The sequence below is a fragment of the Myotis brandtii genome, unplaced genomic scaffold (genome assembly GCF_000412655.1).
Source record: "Myotis brandtii unplaced genomic scaffold, ASM41265v1 scaffold389, whole genome shotgun sequence".
Taxonomy (NCBI): domain Eukaryota; kingdom Metazoa; phylum Chordata; class Mammalia; order Chiroptera; family Vespertilionidae; genus Myotis; species Myotis brandtii.
The window spans coordinates 755,983-778,955 of record NW_005364914.1 but is presented as its reverse complement, the minus strand read 5'-3'; the positions used below and the strand labels follow the sequence as shown (position 1 = coordinate 778,955).

At 37.2% G+C, this 22,973-nt stretch overlaps 1 protein-coding gene across 2 annotated transcripts in view; it reads left to right on the top strand.

The window, feature by feature from the left end:
- CAND1 (cullin-associated and neddylation-dissociated 1) overlaps nt 1–17,062 on the top strand; it is a 53,973-nt gene extending 36,911 nt beyond the window's left edge. The window contains exons 7-14 of one of the 2 annotated variants that reach the window (XM_005872679.2): nt 4,931–5,223; nt 7,352–7,493; nt 7,845–9,338; nt 10,909–11,004; nt 13,658–13,827; nt 13,912–14,076; nt 15,641–15,748; nt 16,466–17,062. In XM_005872679.2, the coding sequence (XP_005872741.1) occupies nt 4,931–5,223; nt 7,352–7,493; nt 7,845–9,338; nt 10,909–11,004; nt 13,658–13,827; nt 13,912–14,076; nt 15,641–15,748; nt 16,466–16,690 (2,693 nt within the window). In that variant the 3' untranslated portion in view covers nt 16,691–17,062. Of the gene's footprint in view, nt 1–4,930; nt 5,224–7,351; nt 7,494–7,844; nt 9,339–10,908; nt 11,005–13,657; nt 13,828–13,911; nt 14,077–15,640; nt 15,749–16,465 lie in introns of those variants that run through there. The other variant, XM_014544924.1, reaches the window with a different exon arrangement.
- The last annotated feature ends 5,911 nt before the right edge of the window (nt 17,063–22,973 follow it).

Genomic DNA, 22,973 nt, shown 5'->3' with positions numbered 1-22,973 from the left:
GTTTGGCCCCTGCCCAGGCCTAACGCCTCTGGCGAGTCATTAGCCCTGGGCCGGGGCACCCCCAGCTCCCCGCCGCCGCCGCCGCCATCAACCATCGCTGGTTCAACCATCACTGGCTGGCTCCGTCGGGGCACCCCCAGCTCCCTGCCGCCACCGCCGCCATCTACGATCGCTGGCTGACTCGGCCCTGGTTCCCCGCCTCCGCCGCCATCAACAATCACTGGCTGGCTCCTCCCCTGCCCAGGCCTAAAGCCTCAGGCCGAGGCGTTAGGCCTGGGCCGGGGCACCCCCAGCTCCCTGCCGCCGCCGACATCAAGGATCGCTGGCTGGCTCCACCCCGGTTCCCCCGCCATCGCCGCCATCAACCATCGCTGGCTCAATGATCGCTGGCTGGCTCCTCCCTTACCCAGGCCTAAAGCCTCAGTCCCTGGCTTGGAGCTGACATATGCAAATTAGCCGCCATCTTGGCTGGTGATTAATTTGCATATCTCGCTGATTAGCCAATGGGAAGGGTAGCGGTCGTACGGCTAATTACCATGTTTCTCTTTTATTAGATTAGATTAGATAATAAAATGGAAATGACCTCAATATTTAACAATAGCAAATTGATTAAATAAATTATGGGAAAACCAGGTATTGAACTGTTATACAGTATTTTCAAAGTCATGTAGAAAAATATTTACTAAAGCAGTTAATAAGTTGAATAAAAAAGTAGGTAACAGTATCCCAGTTTTATTTCATTGCAAAAGAAACTTCAGCCCAGTAAATTTGAAGATTTTAATTGGCTTTAATTAAGGGATTTATGAATCTAGCAACTAGAAGGGCTCTCTGAGAGTTGTACAAAATAGAAGGATCTTACAGGAAGAAGAGTGGGGCAAGGGAGTTATTAGCAAAAGAAAAGAAAGGATTATTTGGGGGCTTGGACTTCTTTTCTTAGGGGAAGGGTTTCCATTTATGCAGATTCCCTCTTCTGTGGAGGATGGAGAGGGCCTATGTGACAAATTACCTTACTGGTGCTTAACCAGAATATTCCATAGTAGTTATTTAAGATTGATGTTTCAGATTGAAACTGCAGTTAGATCAGGTATTAAATTTAGATTTGGTATCATGGACTTTTAACAACAATGATGACATTTTGGGCCTGTGGGTTTTGTTTTTGTGGTTTTTTTTTTTTAACAATTTTTTTAAAATATACAGAAAAAAATGTAACATTTTTCTCATGGCTAGCAATTAGATTTTTGTCCTTCATTGTTCTTCAAATTTTCTACGTAGCATTTTGGTAATGAGGGAAATGAATGTTATTTTTATAGCTATACCTGTAGATATACATATTCAGCGTAGTGTGGTTGGTTTGATACATAGCTACTTTCATGAAAAATCCTAAATGTTGATTGAGGCTCTATTTAACTTTAGATTATTCATGAATAATCTAAACATTTCTGAGGCTCTTAAAGTTTATGTGGTGCTATTATTTAAAATTTATGTCATGGTATCTACTCTGGAAAGGAGTAGCACTTAAGAACATAGGGGTTGTTCATGTTTTCTTGTTTGCTTGTATTAAGGGAATCATAATAGAGATGTTTAAATGGATAAGTTACTAGGTATATAGGTTGGTGGATTTCCTGTTATTTTTTATAATACCTTTTCATTTGATTCTTTGAGGGAATTTACATAATGACTTTCCTCTAAATTCTGTAATTTCATTAATATTTTAAAAACAAAACAAAAACAACTTACAAAAAAACTCCTCTAAACCCCATATTATGCTCTAGCCACTACTGCCCAATTTTTCGCCTTTACAGCAGAACTCCTTAAAAGAAGGCTCTCCAGTTCTTTTCTTCCCCTTCTCTCTTGAATTTAGTTTTCCAGTGATGGACAAGATTGCCAGTGACCTCAAATGTTTGCCTCTGCCTGTTACTCAGTCTCAGCAGCATTTCTTTATTTAATATTCAGAATACCACCCACACTCTCCTGGTCTTAGTCCTATCTTTGTGATTACTCCTCAGTCTCCATATTGGTCCTCTCATCACCCTGACCACTGATTTGGAGTGTTCTGGGGCTCAGTCCTTGAACTTCTCTCTTATACTCTTACTAGAAGCCTGTTGCAGGAAAATTCCTGCAAGAATAGGGCTTCCTCAGGCCGATCGCACTGCCAAGCCCTGCCACCCAGGGCCGCACATGGGGGTCCCGGCTGGCAGCGGGGCTTAGGCGGCACACGGGGGCCGGGATGGCGGCTCGCACTGGCCCGCCCTGCCTGCAGTATACAAATTAGCCGCCATCTTTGTTGGTGGTTAATTTGCATATCGAGCTGATTAGCCAAAGGGAGGTATAGCGAAGGTACGGTAAATTACCATGTTTGTCAATTATTAGATAGGATGTTTTTGTTTATCTTGTCTAGTCTTCTAGCTGAAAATCCAAATTTTATCTTTATCTGAGACCTTTCCTATGAATTCTAGGTTCATGTATACAGCCGTTTTGTTTGCAGCTTAGATGTCTATAAACTATCTTCTCCCCAGCCCTTCTTCCATCCCCTGCCTAACCTGTTTCTTTAGCCTTTTCCATCTCAGAATGGCACCTCCATTCTTTTTTAGTTTCTCAGACCAAAAACTTTGGGGTTATACCTGATGACTTTTTTTCACTTTTCTCTCCCCTCTCCCCCCCATCTTAGGGCTTTTCCCTTATTTTATACTCTTAATCTCTCTCTTCAGCACTTTTATTTTTTTAAATACACTTAATCACTTTCCAACATTTTGTAATTATTTTCCACTTAGCAGGATGTCAGCTTCATGAAGGCAGAGATTTTCATTTTAGTTCGTTATTGATTGCTTTATCCTAGTGCCTAGGATGGTACTTGACACACAGTAGGTACTCAGTAAGGGAAATCTTAGCTTCTAATAGGACTATCATTTGAAAGAAGCTGTAGCAGTGTATATTCCAGGTTTGGATTGTTGGCTTTTAGTGCACTTACATTGAAAAATAAAACAACTTCAGCTGCTTTATCAATTTACATATTATAATTTCAGTGATTAGGATGCTTGAATTTTTACAACCTTTTTTTAAATAAAATGAATTCCTGCAAAGTTATTTCCATAGTTGAGTTGCTGTGAGAAAAACTTCACTTATTTATTTGCTTTTAAATAGTCTATTTTAATAGCACCTTGTAATTTTTATTCCAGTAGGTATTGGTGAATAAATCAAATGTCTTGGGTTTAGCAGTATTTGGTTGGGTTTTCCTATAATGTGCTAAAAGGAAATTAAGTAAACTTTTAGAGATTGGACAATTTTATTATACATCCTAGGATTTTCTAAGGCTACATTTACCTTTCACTGGCTAATTGGGAAATAAGTCAATGAAGAGATGATATTTTTCCCCCCAGTGAGGAATCATTTTGGGGCTTTAGTCTTATCTAAGAATAGCAAAATTCTTACTAGATAATTTTGGACTGCCCTTAGAACTGTTAATATTTTTACCATCCTCCTGACTTCGTGTTACCCACTGATTCATCAAACTGATGGTGTTAGAAGGAAATAATTTTCAGAGATTTCACACACACAAAAGGCATCAGGTATACATAAATGAGGTGGAATTATTAATGCTTATGGTTAGAATATTGTTTCAAGGCTTAATAGGAGTTTGGAGAGGATGATGCTCTATTGTTATATGGGCAGAATTTTCTTGTTATAATTGAGACAGTGTAGTTCTTTAAACTACATTAAGACAGTATCTTGAAAGGTTGAGAATATGCATATTTGTTCCTAATAACTCCCCATTAACAAATTTAGTGAAAAATCTTGTAGTTGCAAAGAAAGCTGATGTCAGAATTCTCTTTATCCCCAGAAAATTAGTTCTACAGAATGTCCTGGGATTGATAGCCATTTTTCTTATCACATCATCTATAGCCAAAAATCTATTTCAAGAATCTATATATATTTAAGCCTAATATGCTGTGTCTGACCGTTTGACTGGTCGCTATGATGTGCACTGACCACTGAGGGCAGACGCTCCAACCGGTAGGTTAGCTTGCTGCTGGGGTCTGGCCAATTAGGGCTGGGTGAGATGGGCCAGACATGCCCTGGAGCCCTCCTGTGATCCCTCCCGCAGTTGTTGTTGTTGTTATATCATGTTATTTATTAATCAATTTATATATTATTTCATATACATTTTACTAATTTCCTTTAATCTCTGACACTTCTATTATAGGGCAAATAATGATATATTAAAAAAAAAATTCTTCTAATTAATTTCAATGTGCACGAATCCGTGCACTGACCACTAGTTATCTAATAAACTCTCCGATTGTTTGATTTTGAACTTTAATTCAAATCGTTTAAAAGACTGGGGCATATATGATTTTACAGATATTTTTGTTCTAAATAAGTTTAATGTGTTAATGATTTTAAAGGGTTAATAAGCAGCTCATTACTCGCTATAAATGACAAAATGTTTAACAAATTAAAAACATAATTGTGCCCTTAGCCAGTTTGGCTCAGTGGATAGAGCATCTGCCTGCAGACCAAAGGGTCCTGGGTTCAATTTCGGTCAAGGGTACGTACCTTGGTTGCAGGCTTCTCCCTGGCCCAGGCCCTGGTCAGGGCTCATGCAGGAGGCAACAAGTTGATGTGTTTCTCTCACATTGATATTTCTCTCTGTCTGTTCCCCTCTCTTCCACTCTCCCTAAAAATCAATGGAAAAATATCCTCAGGTGAGGATTAAAAAAAACACACAAAAAACATAATTATGATCATTTTTATTTAGAGGTTAATTTATCAAAGTTAAGTGTATCTGTTTAAGTTCTAGTTCTTTATAAACTTATCCACTCCCTATATGTTAGTGAAAAGTTAGAAAACTATCTTAATTATGAATTTACTTCCTGTGTTAAACAATAAACTTTCCTATGATTAATGGCCTAATGTTAAAATTTCTCTTTAGGGAGTGATGATGAATACAGTGATGATGATGACATGAGCTGGAAAGTGAGACGTGCAGCTGCTAAGTGCTTGGATGCTGTCGTTAGCACAAGGCATGAAATGCTTGCAGAATTCTACAAGACAGTCTCTCCTGCACTGATATCCAGATTTAAAGAGCGTGAAGAAAATGTAAAGGCAGATGTTTTTCATGCATACCTTTCTCTTTTGAAACAAACTCGTCCTGTGCAAAGTTGGCTGTGTGACCCTGATGCAATGGAACAGGGAGAAACACCTTTAACAATGCTTCAGAGTCAGGTCAGTTTAAAAGTATGGTTTTGAAAGTCATGCTAGTAAATGTGATCTTTAAAATTGTATTTTTAATGTGGAAATGTGAGTTCCAGAACATCTTTAGTGAAACAAAGTTCTGGGATATGTTTGTATAGTAGTTTATGTATGTTCATATTATGTTACTTGTAAGTAGTTTATTGTGATTGAAGTATTCTTGATTTTACTGGATAAACAATATTAAAATTTATGATTCAGTAAAGTAATTTTTATCTTTGATATTAATGGAGAAATCTTAGTGGGGTCGGACTACTTGTGATACCAATTTTCTGTTCGAGTCTGAGTTCATTGTCTAGAGAAATCAAAGAATGAGTTCATGGACAAAGAGATGAGCAAAGCAAAATGTTACTACAGAAAAGCTCCCTGCTGCAGGGAGGGGACCCAAACAAGTTGCCATGGAAGCTTCTTTGTCTAGGAGTTAATGTGTCCTGCTAACTTCCCATTGGTTGGTCCGAAAAATTCAGCCCTAGCAACATCCATACACATTTTAAATTTCAGTGTTCCCGTTTACTTTCCCCGCCCTGTGTGTCCACCTCATAATCAGGGCCCTTCATTCTTGTAATTTTACATGGGACAGGGTGTGGCTGATGAACTGGTTCCTACTCATGCCTGCAGGGGTTAGCTGCATTTCCACTTTACATTATCTCCTCATAGTCCCGTCCCTTACTGCCTAGCGGCTTCTAACTCCTCACTTGCGTTCGTAACTGGCTTCATTCCTAATTTAGCTGTGTGATCTTGGAAAGATTATTCTTTTTTGATATATATTTTTATTGATTTCAGCGAGGAAGGGAAAGGAAGAGAGAGAGAGAGAAGCATCATTGATGAGAAAGAATCATTTATTGGCTGCCTCCTGCATGGGGATCAAGCCTGCAACCTGGGCATGTGCCCTGACTGGGAATTGAACTGAGACCTCCTGGTTCATAGGTCGACACTCAACCACTGAGCCATGCCAGCCAGGCTAGATTATTTATTCATTTTTTTAAACCTCACTTTTTTCATTTGTAATAAGGTTTTACTTAGAACTATCTGCCTAAGGTAGTGATAGAAGAAATGATCTATGTAAACATTTAATGTAGTGCCTTCTACATAGTAAGTACTTGTAAATGGCAGCTCTTATGATTAATAAAATACACATTTTCACTTTAGGTCATCTTTTCTAAGATCCTAAACACTACAGCTGTATAGCTCCCATTTGGTATGTGGTAGGCATTTTCCTATCATACATGTAATCCCTGTTGCAGCCCAGTGGGATGCATATTTGTCCATTTTTATAGATTACAAAACATGTGAGCCAGCTTAAACAACTAAACCAGAGGATGGGATGTATATACCGTATCTATCTTGTTTTCAAGTAGTACAAATTTAAAAGATTTGTGGTGAACTTTAAAGGTAAACATTGAAGATTAATTATAGAAAGAAGTAAGATAAAGTATATGGGTGACATAAGCATTTGAATAAGTGTATAGAAATTAGGTAAAAACACAGGGAATTCTGATTATGTTGGATGAATAAGGTGTTTTCTTTTGTGTGTAGTTCTCAGATCATTGTTCGATATGATATGTGGCTGTATCCTGGCATTCATAAGATTTATTAGTAAATATCCTATTTAGGTTTAAATAACAGAACATTAGGATAGAAAATTTAGAAGCTTACATTTTTGAATCATGCCCATGTTACTTGTTTGATATGAGGTTGATTCCATTGTAATGGCAAACTAAAAGCAAAAAAGAGGACTCATTTACTGGTTTCTTTTCCATAATTTGTCTCTTTTTTCCTTTCATGCTTTTCTGTGTTATTCATGTTTAAAAAAATTTATAAATTATGCTCTAAATATTTTGGTTGAAAATGTTGTTATTTGGTTAGATTTATATTTTAGTCTTGTGCATTTCTGTGTCAGTATCAAGCAAATACAGTTACAAGAGAACAGAATTGATGCAGCAAAGTTTATATCTAATAATCTTGTTAGCAGTTAGAGGAATTAGGAATTTAACAAAAAAAGATAAGTTCTTCCCATTCTCTTCATCCACTGTAATTTGTGTTAAGTGTACTGAAGAAATACCAGGAGCTGAAACAGCTAATGAATGTGTGATAATTACAGGTTCCCAACATTGTTAAAGCTTTGCACAAACAGATGAAAGAAAAAAGTGTGAAGACTCGACAGTGCTGTTTTAACATGTTAACTGAACTGGTAAATGTGTTACCTGGGGCCCTAACACAGCACATTCCTGTTCTTGTACCAGGTATGAAAGAAAGAGTAATAAATCACTTTTGGAATTTAATACAGACTTTATTAAGACCTAGATAAGCTTAAATGACTCCTTCAAAAGGATAAAATTTGTGACAACTTGATTTATACATAGACCTAAGCTTTGTTATAGAACCATCTAGAACATCTAAAGTTAGAAGTTTGCAAGTAAAAAGTTAAATCTTATCCTTAAATTTTTTGGCTCTGGTATCATAGATTGTGGAATTTCTACTACTTTAGTGATAATGTGATGAAGTAGAAACTAGCGGTATTTTAGAGATTAATTTTTTAATTTTTTCTTAAAACTATACATAAAAATTATTGGATTTTTTTATTGGCTTTTTAGGAATCATTTTCTCATTGAATGACAAATCAAGCTCATCAAATTTGAAGATCGATGCTTTGTCGTGTCTATACGTAATCCTCTGTAACCACTCTCCTCAAGTCTTCCATCCTCATGTTCAGGCTTTGGTCCCTCCAGTGGTGGCTTGTGTTGGAGACCCATTTTACAAGATTACATCTGAAGCACTTCTTGTTACTCAACAGCTTGTCAAAGTAATTCGCCCCTTAGATCAACCTTCCTCGTTTGACGCAACTCCTTACATCAAAGATCTATTTACCTGTACCATTAAGAGGTTAAAAGCAGCTGATATTGATCAAGAAGTCAAGGAAAGGGCTATTTCCTGTATGGGACAAATTATTTGCAACCTTGGAGACAATTTGGGTTCTGACTTGCCTAATACACTTCAGATTTTCTTGGAGAGATTAAAGAATGAAATTACCCGGCTAACTACAGTGAAGGCGTTGACACTGATTGCTGGGTCACCTTTGAAGATAGATTTGAGGCCTGTCCTGGGAGAAGGGGTTCCTATCCTTGCTTCATTTCTCAGGAAAAACCAGAGAGCTTTGAAACTGGGTACTCTTTCTGCCCTAGATATTCTAATTAAAAACTACAGTGACAGCTTGACAGCTGCCATGATTGATGCAGTTCTAGATGAGCTCCCACCTCTTATCAGTGAAAGTGATATGCATGTTTCACAGATGGCTATCAGTTTTCTTACCACACTGGCAAAAGTGTATCCATCCTCCCTTTCAAAGATAAGTGGATCCATTCTCAATGAACTTATTGGACTTGTGAGATCACCCTTATTGCAGGGGGGCGCTCTCAGCGCCATGCTGGACTTTTTCCAAGCTCTGGTTGTCACTGGAACAAATAATCTAGGATATATGGATTTGTTGCGCATGCTGACCGGTCCAGTTTATTCTCAGAGCACAGCTCTTACTCACAAGCAGTCCTATTATTCTATTGCCAAATGTGTAGCTGCCCTTACTCGAGCATGTCCTAAAGAAGGACCAGCTGTCGTAGGTCAGTTTATTCAAGATGTCAAGAACTCAAGGTCTACAGATTCTATTCGCCTTTTAGCTCTACTTTCTCTTGGAGAAGTTGGGCATCATATTGACTTAAGTGGGCAACTGGAACTAAAATCTGTAATATTAGAAGCCTTCTCGTCTCCTAGTGAAGAAGTCAAATCAGCTGCATCTTATGCATTAGGCAGCATTAGTGTGGGCAACCTTCCTGAATATCTACCATTTGTCTTACAAGAAATAACCAGTCAACCCAAAAGGCAGTATCTTCTGCTTCATTCCTTGAAGGAAATTATTAGCTCTGCATCAGTAGTGGGCCTTAAACCATATGTTGAAAACATCTGGGCCTTATTGCTAAAGCACTGTGAGTGTGCAGAAGAAGGAACCAGAAATGTTGTTGCTGAATGTCTAGGCAAACTCACTCTAATTGATCCAGAAACTCTCCTTCCACGTCTTAAAGGGTACTTGATATCAGGTGAGTACCCGGGTTTTCTAATTCAATTCAGCGGCACATATTTATTTTTTTATTGATCTCAGAGAGAGGGAGATAGAAAGAAAGAGAAACATTGATTGGTTGCCTCCTACATGCCCCCAACTAGGGATGGAACCTGCAACCTGCGTATGTGCCCTGATTGGGAATGGAACCTCCACCTTCTGGTGAACAGGACGACGCTGCAATCAACTGAGCCATACCAGCCAGGGCCCTAGGTTTTCTTATCTTAAAAAAAAAAAATTATTATTAGCAGTTGGTTGCCTTAAAGGGTGCCTAATGCATAATTTAAATATTTCTGTATCTTGTTACATATAGAACCCATTGCCTTATGTTATAATATGGAGCCATATTTGAATAACATTTTGTTTAAAAGAATAAAGAGAGTATAATTAGATAATGGTAAAATAAGTCTGTTCTAATTTTCATTATATTTTAATGTTACTCTTGTTTTAAAATGTAGCAAAGACAGGTGTCTCTTGAATTAATATATCTTGAGGAACTTGCTAGTAATTATAATACTAAAATTGGTGCACTTAAGTTTAGTTCAATGAAAGATGCTAGAAGAATTTCCAAATTTAGTAGTGTAAATCCCTTTGAATGAAGTAGAAGGTAATAATAGCCATTTATTCTTAGAAGTTGCTTCCTTTTAAAATAAAAAACTTAAAGATATTATAAGGTATTTATAGATGTAACCAGTTCCCTTTTATGAGGGCTCGATCCTCCACTGCTACTCTCCCAGGCCTCCTCCTTCTCGAAAGAAATTGTTTATTTAGACATATAATAGAACTAGGGGCCCAGTGCATGAATTCGTGCAACTTGAAAGGATCTGTGGGCCACGAGGCTGCGGTGGGTACAGGGACAGGTCTCAGCTCATTCTCTGTGCCCCTGCCTGGCCCCTTCTGCCATGGCCCCCAGTTCCCCTCTGCCGGCAGCTTCGCTCCCACCCGCTGTTGGCGCGGAATGATTGGGGCCATCGCCAGCAGCTGGTGCAAGCGGCGGCTGCCAGCCCCGATCACCCCTTAGAAGCAGAGGGAGGTGGAGAAGCTCTGAGGGGCGATTGGGGCCCGCAGCCACCGCTCTCACCTGCTTATGGCGCCAAGTGATTGTGGCCGATGCCAGGCACCAGCAGCAGGTGCAAACACCAGGGAGGACCGTGGCACACGGGAACAAAGAATTTTCAGTAACCACCAGAAGCTGGCCCTGATGACAGTGACCGGCACCTTGCCTTGGTCTGGTGCCCCTGCTCATCTCAACCATCTTGCCATGCCCAATGCCCACCATGTTTTGTGTGCGCCCCCTGGTGGTCAGCGCACATTATAGAGACTGGTTGTTCTGCTGTTCAGTCTATTTGCATATTAGGGTTTTATATAGATAGTTTCATAAGTAAACTTTGCTCATCTCTGTTAGTCTGATAGCAATACCCTCTCTTGCCAAAGAGAATTTAAAAAAATTGAAAACACTAGTGTTATTTGAAGTGGTTTGAAAATGATAAACATGTCCATGGATTTTAGTAGACTTGAATACCAAGAGATTTAAATTTATTTTTAATTAGGCTCATCATATGCCCGAAGCTCAGTGGTTACAGCTGTGAAATTTACTATTTCTGATCATCCACAACCTATTGATCCACTATTAAAGAACTGCATAGGTAAGTGGAACAAAGATAAATGTACTGATTGATTGACTATTTATTAGTTAACTGTCAAAAAACAAATCATTTCAATAACTAAAAATTTCACCAAGGAATCTCAGGTGCTTTTAAGGGTCTGGTAGTTGTTTCATTAGAAAGATACTGCTAACATATGATCTTACATACTTACATTCTGTCATCCCTTAGTTTGAAATTGTTAGCAGATAATTTTGTAAATAACTGAAATGAGTAAATACACACTAAGATGTCTCTAGAGTCAACTATACATTTGATAATCATATTCTGGGATGGCCTAAAGCAGGGGTCCTCAAACTTTTTAAACAGGGGGCCAGTTCACTGTCCCCTCAGACTGTCGGAGGGCTGGACTATAGTTTAAAAAAAACTATGAACAAATTCCTATGCACACTGCACATATCTTATTTTGAAGTAAAAAAACAAAACGGGAACAAATACAATTATTTGTATTTACATGTGGCCTGCGGGCCGTAGTTTGAGGACCCCTGGCCTAAAGTAATAGTAGGTGGTAGGGAGGCATATTTTATCTTTCTAAATAGTCCTGAAATTTCCTCCCAGAAAAATGAATCTTAACCTGAGCAGTTAGGGCCCCAATTTTCTGTTATTACAGGTAACCTTTCAGTTCCTGAGGGGATTGTTGAAACTTACATATGTAACAGCCTAAGAATAAAAAAGATAATTACCAGAACTTAAAGAGATACTTCAGAACGACTAGGGCTCTATTTCTGTGAAGACAAGAATTAGCTTTGAGGACTTTTTACATGATGTCATAATTTCCCTGTGTTTTTTTCATCATCAGTCCTCCTAGAGTTGGTAGTAGTAGCTAAAAGCCCTCAGAACTCACTTTTGTGCTTTCTTGAGGACCTAAGAACAGAAATCGAAGTAGAGAGGATAGAAGGACATGGGAAAGAAGTTTCCCATTGTCAGGTCATTCTACAGTGAACCAGAAAGGGGAAAAGCACAATTTAAAATAACTACAGAAAGGAATTACCAGTTCAGAGTAAAGGGGACACAGGGATAAATGGGTGCTAATAATTCGAAGAAATTTTCTATCCAAAAATTTTTGCCTTTGTTTCCCCTCACCCTTTTTTTTTTTTTTTTGCTTTGGTATATTTACTCACATTTGATACTGTATAAGATAGGACAGAGGAAAAGACCTGTGCCACATCTCTAGAGACATCTTTCCAGGTTGACAACAGTCAGTGTCATCATTGGTGTAGTTATTCAATCAGGTGATTATTGTTCTAATTGAATTATGGTTGAGTTCAGTATTATTTGTGATTATATGAACATCCTACAAACACCTAGGAAGCTTTTTAGAAACTGAAATTCCTAGACCAGAGTTGAGAACCACTCATCCTAGTCCATGTCACCATTTGTCCATAATAATAGCAATGTTTTATTTAGATGCTTTACTGAAAGCATTTTTATTACAATTAGTGTTCTAATTTAATGTCTTAGTAACTCTAAACAAACAGGATGAAGAGGTTTCTTATGGTACATTTAAATTCTTTTTTAACCCAAGCTATCTCCTAAGTTTTTGTAAGCAGAACTTTCCTAGATGGTCAACATTGAGTTTACCAATCTGTGGTGTCTAAAGTATTTCTTTCCTCCCATTTTTTTACATTGCTGTTGTGATACATTTAAGTCTTCTGGCCCTTCTCTTTTTCCTTGTGAATTCTAAAAGATTGCTGTTGATAGGGTTGAGATTACATAATGATAGCTCCATGTGAATACCAGGTGCATACTAGACACTGTATTCAACAACATACATGGTATTTTTTCTGTTTTAAAGTGCCTTAGGCGCTTTAGCTTTTTGTCCTGTTAGGTTTCAGTTTCCTCCTTTTGTATTCTTACCTTTTTACCAATTTGTATATTTCTCGTTAAAGATACATATAAAAATATGTATATTTTTTGGAGGCACATTTCTTTGTCATCTGATAGATTGTGTACTTGTTAACAGTATTCCATCTTTATCAAGCAACGGGTATGTCCTCACCTTGTTTATCTTATTTTGAACTCAGTTTTTTAAAATTCTGTTTAGGTTGTTTTTAGTGTAGTAATTAATAATTTTGAAGTCCAAGGACAGTCATTCAAGTTATTAGATTCTGTGCCTGCTGCAGGGCTCCCCCACTTCTCTTTGCAACCCACCTTTTTATAAAGTATCTATAAAAGTAATTAAGGAATGTTCTGAACTCTCACCATATATCCTCTGTATCAGCGGTCGCCAACCTTTTGGACCTCACAGACCAGCAGTGGTCCACGAACCACTGGTTGGCGACCGCTGCTCCAAAGGTTTCCTTAAACCAGTGGTCGCCAACCTTTTGGACCTCACAGACCACCAGTGATCTGCGGACCACTGGTTGACGACCGCTGCTCTGTATTATAGGTGCTTGAGCGTAGATCATCAATTAAATCCACTCACATTGAGACATGATGGTTTACCTGCTGCCAAAAGAAACTAAATAGTTTACTTAGTATTTCATCATGTTCTTTCCTAACCCTTATTAAATAACAATACCAACCACAATAAACTATCAATTTAGAAAAAGGTATCACATATATTTTCTTTTAAGCTTATCTTTTTTTTTTAAGCTTATCTTAATTGTATGTTGCTTCTCTTATAATTTCTCAGGTGATTTCCTAAAAACGTTGGAAGACCCAGATTTGAATGTAAGAAGAGTAGCCTTGGTCACATTCAATTCAGCAGCACATAATAAGCCATCTTTAATAAGGGATCTTCTAGACACTGTTCTTCCACATCTTTACAATGAAACAAAAGTTAGAAAGGAGCTTATAAGAGAGGTAAGCTAGTTAGTTAGATTACACTTTCTCTAAGACTGTCTTTTACTTTTAAGTATATGCACATACTCTTTTGTGTTTCAACAGGTAGAAATGGGTCCGTTTAAGCATACAGTTGATGACGGCCTGGATATTAGAAAGGCAGCTTTTGAGTGTATGTACACACTTCTAGACAGTTGTCTTGATAGACTAGATATCTTTGAATTTCTAAATCATGTTGAAGATGGTTTGAAGGACCATTATGATATTAAGGTAAGATGTTTGTGCCTGTTTTTAGAATGTTTTAGAAGACTTAACTACAGTGACTTTTACCCTTGTAATTTACTTTTGTCTATTAAGTGAGAAAAATTGTTTTGCTTGTCAATGAATTATAATATGCAAAAATAATAGTGCTATAATTGTAACATTAGTTGACATACAGAAAAAAATCCAGAAACCTTTTTATTGGAGGAAGAGGTCAATTCTTAGTGGATGGGAAATTCCAAGAAATTCAGTGCAGCTTGCTTAGCGCAGTGGTTGGCAAACTGCGGCTCGCAAGCCACATGCGGCTCTTTGGCCCCTTGAGTGTGGCCACGAAGTTTCAATCACACTGTACGTGCGCGCCTGCACGTGGTATTTTGTGGAAGAGCCACACTCAAGGGGCCGCAGTTTGCCGACCACTGGTTAGCGCATAGTCCCTAGGTGCTTTCCCTCCAAAGAAGAGAATGGACAGGTTTTGTTCAAAGTATAACCTGTGATCTGTTTGGCCTGTCTTAAAAGTATGCTGCAGTTTCTACCCACGGAGGGTTTTCTGCCGTTTTACAAGATACCCATATTATTTACCTGAATGAAGGATTTTTGTTTTCCAGTCTATTATATTGGGATTAATATCAAGAATTTTTTAAAGGATAACATGCAAGAACTATTTTCAGATGCCTAAACAATCTATGTAGAAGCAACTAGAAGAGAAATCATACCACTTTTTAGGTTTAGAGAATGAACTTATAACTGTTCTTTGTTTTTCTATTTGATCTTGTCCATTTCAAATGTGAACTATTAAAGGGTGAATTGAAAAATAGTAAGTGCATTGTCTCTATCTCTCTCTCTCTCTCTTTTTTTTTTTTTTTGTTTGTTTTCCCATTCATGGCCTTTGATCAAGCAGGCAAAAGTGGTAGTTGAGCAGTTACGCAGCCAGACTCAGAACTCGAACATTTTTGTTTCCATTTGTGGTAGTAACCTGACCCCTCCCAGATCCATTAAAAAGAGCCCCCAAGGACGCAATAGGATCTTCCTGTTGAATTCTACAGTTTATAGTTCAATAGAAAAAAGATTATGGGTTACCAGGCTTTCTGTGGATTAATCTGAAGATAACCAGTTTGTTTTGTGTTTTGTTTTTTAAAGGAAAATCTGCTAAGATAGTAGAAACTAAAAAGACCTTTCTCCTGGTTCAGTTATTTTCTTATTCAATGCTTTCCATTTTGGTGCGCATGAGCTTTTTAAAAAATTCTAAATCTATGGCCCTCTCCTAACAGGTTAAGTAAAAGTCTCTGGGAATGGGACAAAGTTCCCCAGTTCTAATGTGTGGCCAAGATTGAGAACCACTTTTCTAGTTCTTACACTAGGACCACATTACCAGGTATAAGTGAGGCCTCAGTAGTACTTGTAACTAAAATTACCTCAGGTAAGGTTTACGACAACTGTTAGAGACAGATTACATGAAAATGAAACTTCATGGTGCATGCTAGTCATTTTCCTTTTAAAAGCTTTGTTAGAATTTGGAATTGTCTTCAGAAAAGTAACACAAGGTCTACATTTTGTCTTTCTTTATTCATAATAGATGCTAACATTTTTAATGTTGGTGAGACTCTCCACCCTTTGTCCAAGTGCAGTACTGCAGAGATTGGACCGGCTTGTAGAGCCATTACGTGCCACGTGTACAACTAAGGTAATCATTGGTAGACATCAACTTAGGGTGGATTTGGTGTATTCAAGATTTCTACTTGTCCTAATTTAACCATGCTAGCACCATATTGAATGTGGATGTTTTAGAAAACTTGGCACTATTTAATGCTATTCTTTAAAGTTTTTATTAATAATAACAATTTGATACATATTTTGAAGTATTGATACAGGATAAAGTGAAATTGTTCCACAAAAAAGGAAATGTTTAATTCTGGGAGGTGGGATGGTAATCATAGAAGACTTCAGATGAACATGATGACATTTAAAATGGACCTTAAAACGTCAGAAATATGTTTAGATTCAGAAGGTGAAAACAGGGCTTTCCATATAATAATAACTATATGAATTAGGGCAAAGAGATGTTTAGTATATGATGTGTCTGAAGAATAATGAATAGGGTGTCAAGAGGGGTAGTTTCTTGGTGGAGGCCAAAGTAGGACTTGCTAAGCAGATAAAGCTCAGGTTTTCACTCTTTCAACCGTGGTTCAGGATTTTGTTTTCCTAATGGGGTTTACTCACTTAAAAGGAGACAAGCTACTGCTAAAAAGAAATTTAAAAACAACTTAGAATACAACATGACTTTTGGACCTATGAAAGAGCAGCTTTGCTTTATTGACCAGAAATTTCTAGGTGCTTAAATTTTGTTTGTATGATAGTTTGTCTTTTATAGCATATAATATAAATTTACTCAATGTTACAGGTAAAGGCAAACTCAGTAAAGCAGGAGTTTGAAAAGCAAGATGAACTAAAGCGATCTGCCATGAGAGCAGTAGCAGCACTGCTAACCATTCCAGAAGCAGAGAAGAGTCCACTGATGAGTGAATTCCAGTCGCAGATCAGTTCCAACCCTGAGCTGGCAGCTATTTTTGAAAGTATCCAAAAAGATTCATCCTCTACTAACTTGGAATCAATGGACACTAGTTAGATGTTTGTTCAACATGGGGACCATGACATTGACCTTATGATGCACTGAATCGTCAGGTTAATCATAAGACATGGAAAGAGAAGTATCTAAAAGCTTCAAAATGTTCCACTTTTTTTCCTTCATGGAGACAGTTTGGCTTTCTTCCATTTTTGTTTTTGTAACATTTATTTCAGAAATATGTATTTCCATAACCCAGAGGTTGTAAAACCACTAATGTTTTAGTGGTTAGGGCAACATTGAAAATGGAAACTAAAAGTTAGGATTTATGGAATATGGAGATAGGGTCCAGGGTCTACTTGCCCTGTAATGTTTAGGATTAAAATGTTAAAATTTTGTGACCATGAATTTCTTTCTTTTATAAAAATTTCTCATACTTAAAAATCAAAAATTCTGCAAGATAAAAACCATGTTTCTTTTTCTTATATAACTTTTTGTTTCAGCAACATAAGTTGATTTTTAGCTGGCAGAGAAGAATATCTGTGTAAGATTTGTTACATTTTGGAGGATTTGGCAATTTTAAAAAGATAAGGTATCATTTTTTTTAAGTATAGGGATAAGCAATATCCCTGTTGCGCACACTAATTTTGCATGAGCAAGTTTACAAATATGTATTGTCTGTAAAGCAGCATGTGCAGATTATTCATAATACAAAAGTTAAAATAAGTATTGTATTAGTGCAATTTGCAGATATTTATTTTTGCACAGAAAACAAATCTGGAGAGAAAGTGAGGAGTAAATTTTTGAAACTTTGGTTTTCTTAATGCCAGTGTGAATTTGCCCATGTTTTCAGCAAATCAAGTCCCAATAACAATTTGCCGCTTTTTTCTATTATAAATTTTCTTACACATTTAAAATTTGAATATTTAAGTACACAGTTTTTCTCAGTTACCCATTTGTGTGTGTGTTGCCACTTAGAAATTAAATTCTTAAGGCCAGTTTTTTTCTTTCATTCCATTTGTATCTCTATATCCCTTTATCAAAGGATACAAATACTGTGTATGCTTTTAAATTTTAGTTTTAGGAAATTCTGAAACCGGCTGCCACAGGTTTGTTAGCTAATTATAGCATTTCCTTTTAATTGAGTTAGATTTCCCCCTCTCTTGTAGAGCTAATTTACATATTGTATTTGGTAAATATTGACTACTTTTCCTGATTAAGGGGTCTCTGCTGGGGGAAACAAAGCTTTGCAGTACTTTATATCATAGTTGAAATTTTATTGAACATATCCTTCAGTGAACTCATTTCACACTGTAGCCTCTTCCTTCAAATTTGTGGTGCTCCTGTAACAGTAAGAACTATCTTCTGAATAAAGACATCTCCTATGCTGTGCAAAACATAGTTTACATGTATTGAAGGAGGCAGTTGTTAAATTTAGTGACCAGTTTTAAGCAGTCAGATATTTGAAAACTGCACCCTTTATTTTTGAAACTGTGAATTAGAAATATTTTTTTCTGCTGTATTACCTACCTGCTTTAACATCTAAATATGCAGTGATTTGAATTGGTGACATACTGTGGTTATTAGGTTAACAGCTTAATTTTGAATATTCAGATGATAATGCATAAAACATTATATTGACATGGAATGTTACATGAAGTTGGTGCCATTTCAGAATGTGGCAGGTGGTATTCTTATACCATAATTTGCATAAAGTTGTAATAGAAATTTATTTTGAGACATTAGTATATATGTACTATACATTACCGTGGTATAGATGTTGTGGATATATTTAAGTATTTGGTTACATGGTGTCACAATAAATTACAATACTGCAGGCTCTAGGACCAAATAGGAAACTGACATGCATATGTTATGTGATGTCTTAGTTAATTATCTAAAGTTAAATTCAAATATTTTTCATGTATTGGATTTCTCCCTTTTTTAACCTTCATATTTTTTTTTTAAGTTTTGAAAGATGGTTAATTTTTTTTAATATAGCTGAAATTCTTTTAATACAAAAATAGGTTCTGCTCTTTCTAGTAGTAGATATGGTTTACATATATAATGTATATTCACATACATAAAATAAGTAACAGAAGAATGCTCAGATTTTAAATGCCAGGTCATACTGATTAACCCCATACTTCTACTGGTGATGTCCTAATACTGATATGGTGGTTGCAAGGTGTGAGGTCCAGTCATAATCTGCCACTCAGACTGCTTATTGGTCTTTTAAGATTTAGCTAGTTCTGCTTAGCATCTCTACACATGTAGATTCTTTAGGAGATCTAAAAGTTAATAGTGAAAAAAGAGCTGTTTGCTGATTCTCTTGAGTATGTTTAAATTGTTTGGATTCACCTGACTTCTTTTTAAAGAAAACACAATATGGTATTGTGTTTTGAGTTTAGGTTATTTTATGGAAATAAGGCAGAAAGGACATTTGGTATGGCAAGGCCTATCCTAAACATTTATAAAATCAGTAGCATTGAATGATAATTTTAAAATGATGGTCATATTATTCATTAATGATATCTAAAGATCCCACCGGTAATTAGAATTCTTAAAAGGTTGGAATACGATGACTTCATCAAATGTTTGAATATTTACATAATTTTTATGTACCCATAGTTAAATAACCAAATCAGTCATTTTTTTAACACTTTCGTTGGGTAAAAGGCAAAGAAATAATGTCCATGTCTAATTTAACCAATTTTAAGGGATGTTCTGATACCTTTATATCTAGCTCAATCTCAGACATCATAAAGGCATGAAGTTCAAAATAATGAGATACAAAATCCTCATTGAAAAATTCAATTACCTGGTTAAGAGGCCTTGTAAGTTATACCTAACCACATGACAAAGTATATAATAATATCTCACAATTTAAGAAGTTGAACACTTATGCCCACTTTATTATTTTTTGTTTTTTAATCTTCACCCAAGGACATGCTTTTATTGATTTTAGAGAGAGGAAAAGGGAGAGAGAAACATCCAACAGTTGCCTCCTGCACATACCCTGACTGGAGATCAAACCTGCAACCTAGGTATGTGCCCTGACCAGAATCGAACCTGAGACCTTTCCGTGTATGGGACAACACTCCAACTGAGCCACACTGGCCAGGGCCATTTCTGCTCACTTTAAATTTTACCCAAAATAAAGTGTTAAAATTAACTGCTAATCTCTAGATATAATATACCTAATAAATGTTTTGATATTAAAGAGCTTAAGATTTTAGCAAAATAATTCAGATTCTAGCTCTAAAATTGAATTCTAATTTTTAAACCACTGCCACATCAGATTCATATCTGTTTTTGAAATCTTATTCAATCCTCTGTGAAATGGAAAAGGGACAATACAGTGTTCGTTTAGTATTTGGAAAAAGGATATTCTGCATTTAACTGACTTTTCTAGGTAATGAAAACTCCTTTGAAACCTTCAGTTGCAAAAATGGAACACAATGAAAGTATTTGGTGGCAAGCTGCCACAAGCTGACTAGATAAGGCCATTAAGAAAAATGCATACTGAAATTATACAGTTCCCTTTTACAATCCATTAAGTTGCTTTATTTTCCTATTAATACTAGAAATAAAGATTTGTAAACACTTATACTGTAATTTAAGACAAGATCTATTGGCAACATGTTTTTGCTCTTTGTAACTTAGAAAGTTAGCTCTAAATTCAAAGTGGGATTTGTTTTTTATAACAAAAGCCAACTTCAATTAGAATTACTGCGGAGAGCATTGCAGATAATGATAACTTTGTTAGATCATGTCAACGTGTGTCAGGTTTCAGAATGATCTTTAATAGAGGGACTCTTAATACCCTTGACGTCTTCATACCCTTTTATTCTGATCTTAATGATCAGTGGTGTTTTTGGCAAATTGAATTGTTTCATTTAGGTTTTAGAAAGAAAAAGTTTATATTCTGTGAACTGAAATTCTTTCTGGATCAGGGAGTATTGGAATTGGTGTATTTAGCCATTATCAGTAACTAATGGTTGATGCACATTGAGTGATTTTATTCTGAAATGCTCTCTCACACATAAACATCTAAAGAATTGTACTCTGGAACTGGTTAATGTGTAATACTATGATAACTCATGTTTTACTAGCCTGTAATAATCCTATTACTCAGCAGAGCTGTTTCACTTGTTCCATAGACATTTCACTTTTAATATAAACCCACTGTTTACTTAGGCAAGGGCAACGTAAATGTGTATGGTGGTTGCTTACTGTAATCTTGGCGTATTTTTAAAAGATATACATGTGCATCTTGGTTAGAATCGTTAACCATCCATGAACTAAGTTAGGCCTTCCTAAAAAGCCTGGAAATAAACTGTTTCCTTATTCCAGAAGTAAAAATCCATGCTTTCCTCCAGAATTTATACTTTAATAGAAAACTGCATGTTCTTTTTAGACCAGGATTTCTCAACCTCGGCACTGTTGACATTCTGGACTAGATAATTCTGTCATGGGGTGCTGCCCTAAGCATTGTTAGGTGTTAGCTTGCCTGGCCTTGACCCACTTAGATACCACTATATTATCATCCCCACCCCTATCCCCTTTGTGACAACCAAAATTGTCTCCAGCTATTGCCAAATGTCCCCAGAGGAGGGTGCAGTGAGGCATAGAATTGCAATTGAGAACCACTGTTATAGAGATTTTTCTTGCTAGCAGCTATAGCTTATATACATGTAGAAGTTTTCAGATATTTTTGAGTGCCAGTTCTTAAGCTTCCAAACTCAATTTAAGTACTGCTTCTAGTTAACCTCTTTCACCCATTATTTAAAACTGTTATGATTAGTAAAAGTAGATTTCTACTTTATATACTGTTACTTTCTCTGATTTAAATAGATGCTTCTTATTAAATCCTTTAGCATACTGTTTTTCTATGGGTATAAAATGCTTTCTGCATAATTAACCGAAATAAGAGTTATAAAGGAGCTACTACTATACAGGGGAGTATGAGGCACTTGGAGTGCTTTGGAATCAATCTATATATATAAAAGTCTAAGCGACTGGTGGACCAGTAGCTATGATGCGCACTGACCACCACGGGGCAGACGCTCAACACAGGAGCTGCCCCCTGGTGGTCAGTGTGCTCCCACAGCGGGAGCGCTGCTCAGCTGACCAACAGGTGCCAGACATGAGGCTCACAGCTGGCGAGCGCTGCTGCAGCGGCACGAGACTCTCCCACCTTCATGGCAGCACTACCGAGCAGCGGAGTCGGCAGGTGCAGTGGGACCAGGATGAGTGGGAGCCCGGCTCGGGCTCGGGTTCCTCCCAAGCCGCCTGCCGCATCATGCACTACTACATCCCTCGGGGATGTTGGACTGCTGATTTGGGCCCCATCCCTGCAGATTGGGCCCAAACCAGCAGTCCAACATCCCCCGAGGGGTCCCGGATTGCAAGAGGGTGCAGGCCAGGCTGAGGGGGCCCACTGGTGCATGAATCAGTGCACCAGACCTCTAGTATACTATATAAAAATGTTTAGGAACACTACCCATGGGCAGCTAGTGTATTTTCCTTGAATTCTTAGAAGAAGAGTAAATAGATTTTCAGAATTACTCATTTACATTCTCTAAGAAAAGTTTGCCCATTAATTTACTTTTTTGAACTTGTATGGGTAAATTCCTAGCCTATATAATAAAAGGCTGATATGCAAATTGAACGGCAGAACAACCGGTTGCTATGATGCACACTGACCACCAGGGGGCAGACGCTCAACACAGGAGCTGCCCCCTGGTGGTCAGTGTGCTCCTACAGGGGGAGCGCCACTCAGCCAGAAGCCAGGCTCACGGCTGGCAAGCACAGCAGGGAGTGGGCCTAAGCCATCAGTCGGACATCCCCCAAGTGCAGGAATTTTGTGCACCGGGCCTCTAGCTATAAAGACATGCTAAATAGTGATATATTGTGTAATTCCTAAACAATATATATTTGAACTTTGAAGGCAACTATTAGCTGACTATATATAGCAGGTTTTTGCTAACTTCCCAAGGATTAGATGATATTTGGAGACAATAAAATGCTTCTTTATACCCACACATGGTATATCCACACATGGATTTTAAAGACTGATGGTGATAACATGTGGCAGGAAAGCTACCACAAATTGCTCATTTGAAACAAGACCATTGAGTGAGTAGTCTTAAACTTCTGAACCATTTCAGTCCCATTTGAGAGAATTGCCACAAACAAAAATAAGATTTTCCTTTTACATGATGATACTGAAATATTAATGAGGCTGATTCGTCAGTAGTTTGAATAAGCTCAGAATGCTAAGTTTGGAAACCTTGAAAATCAGTCTTTAAAATCTCCTTTTAAAAGATAGAGAAATTTGTTT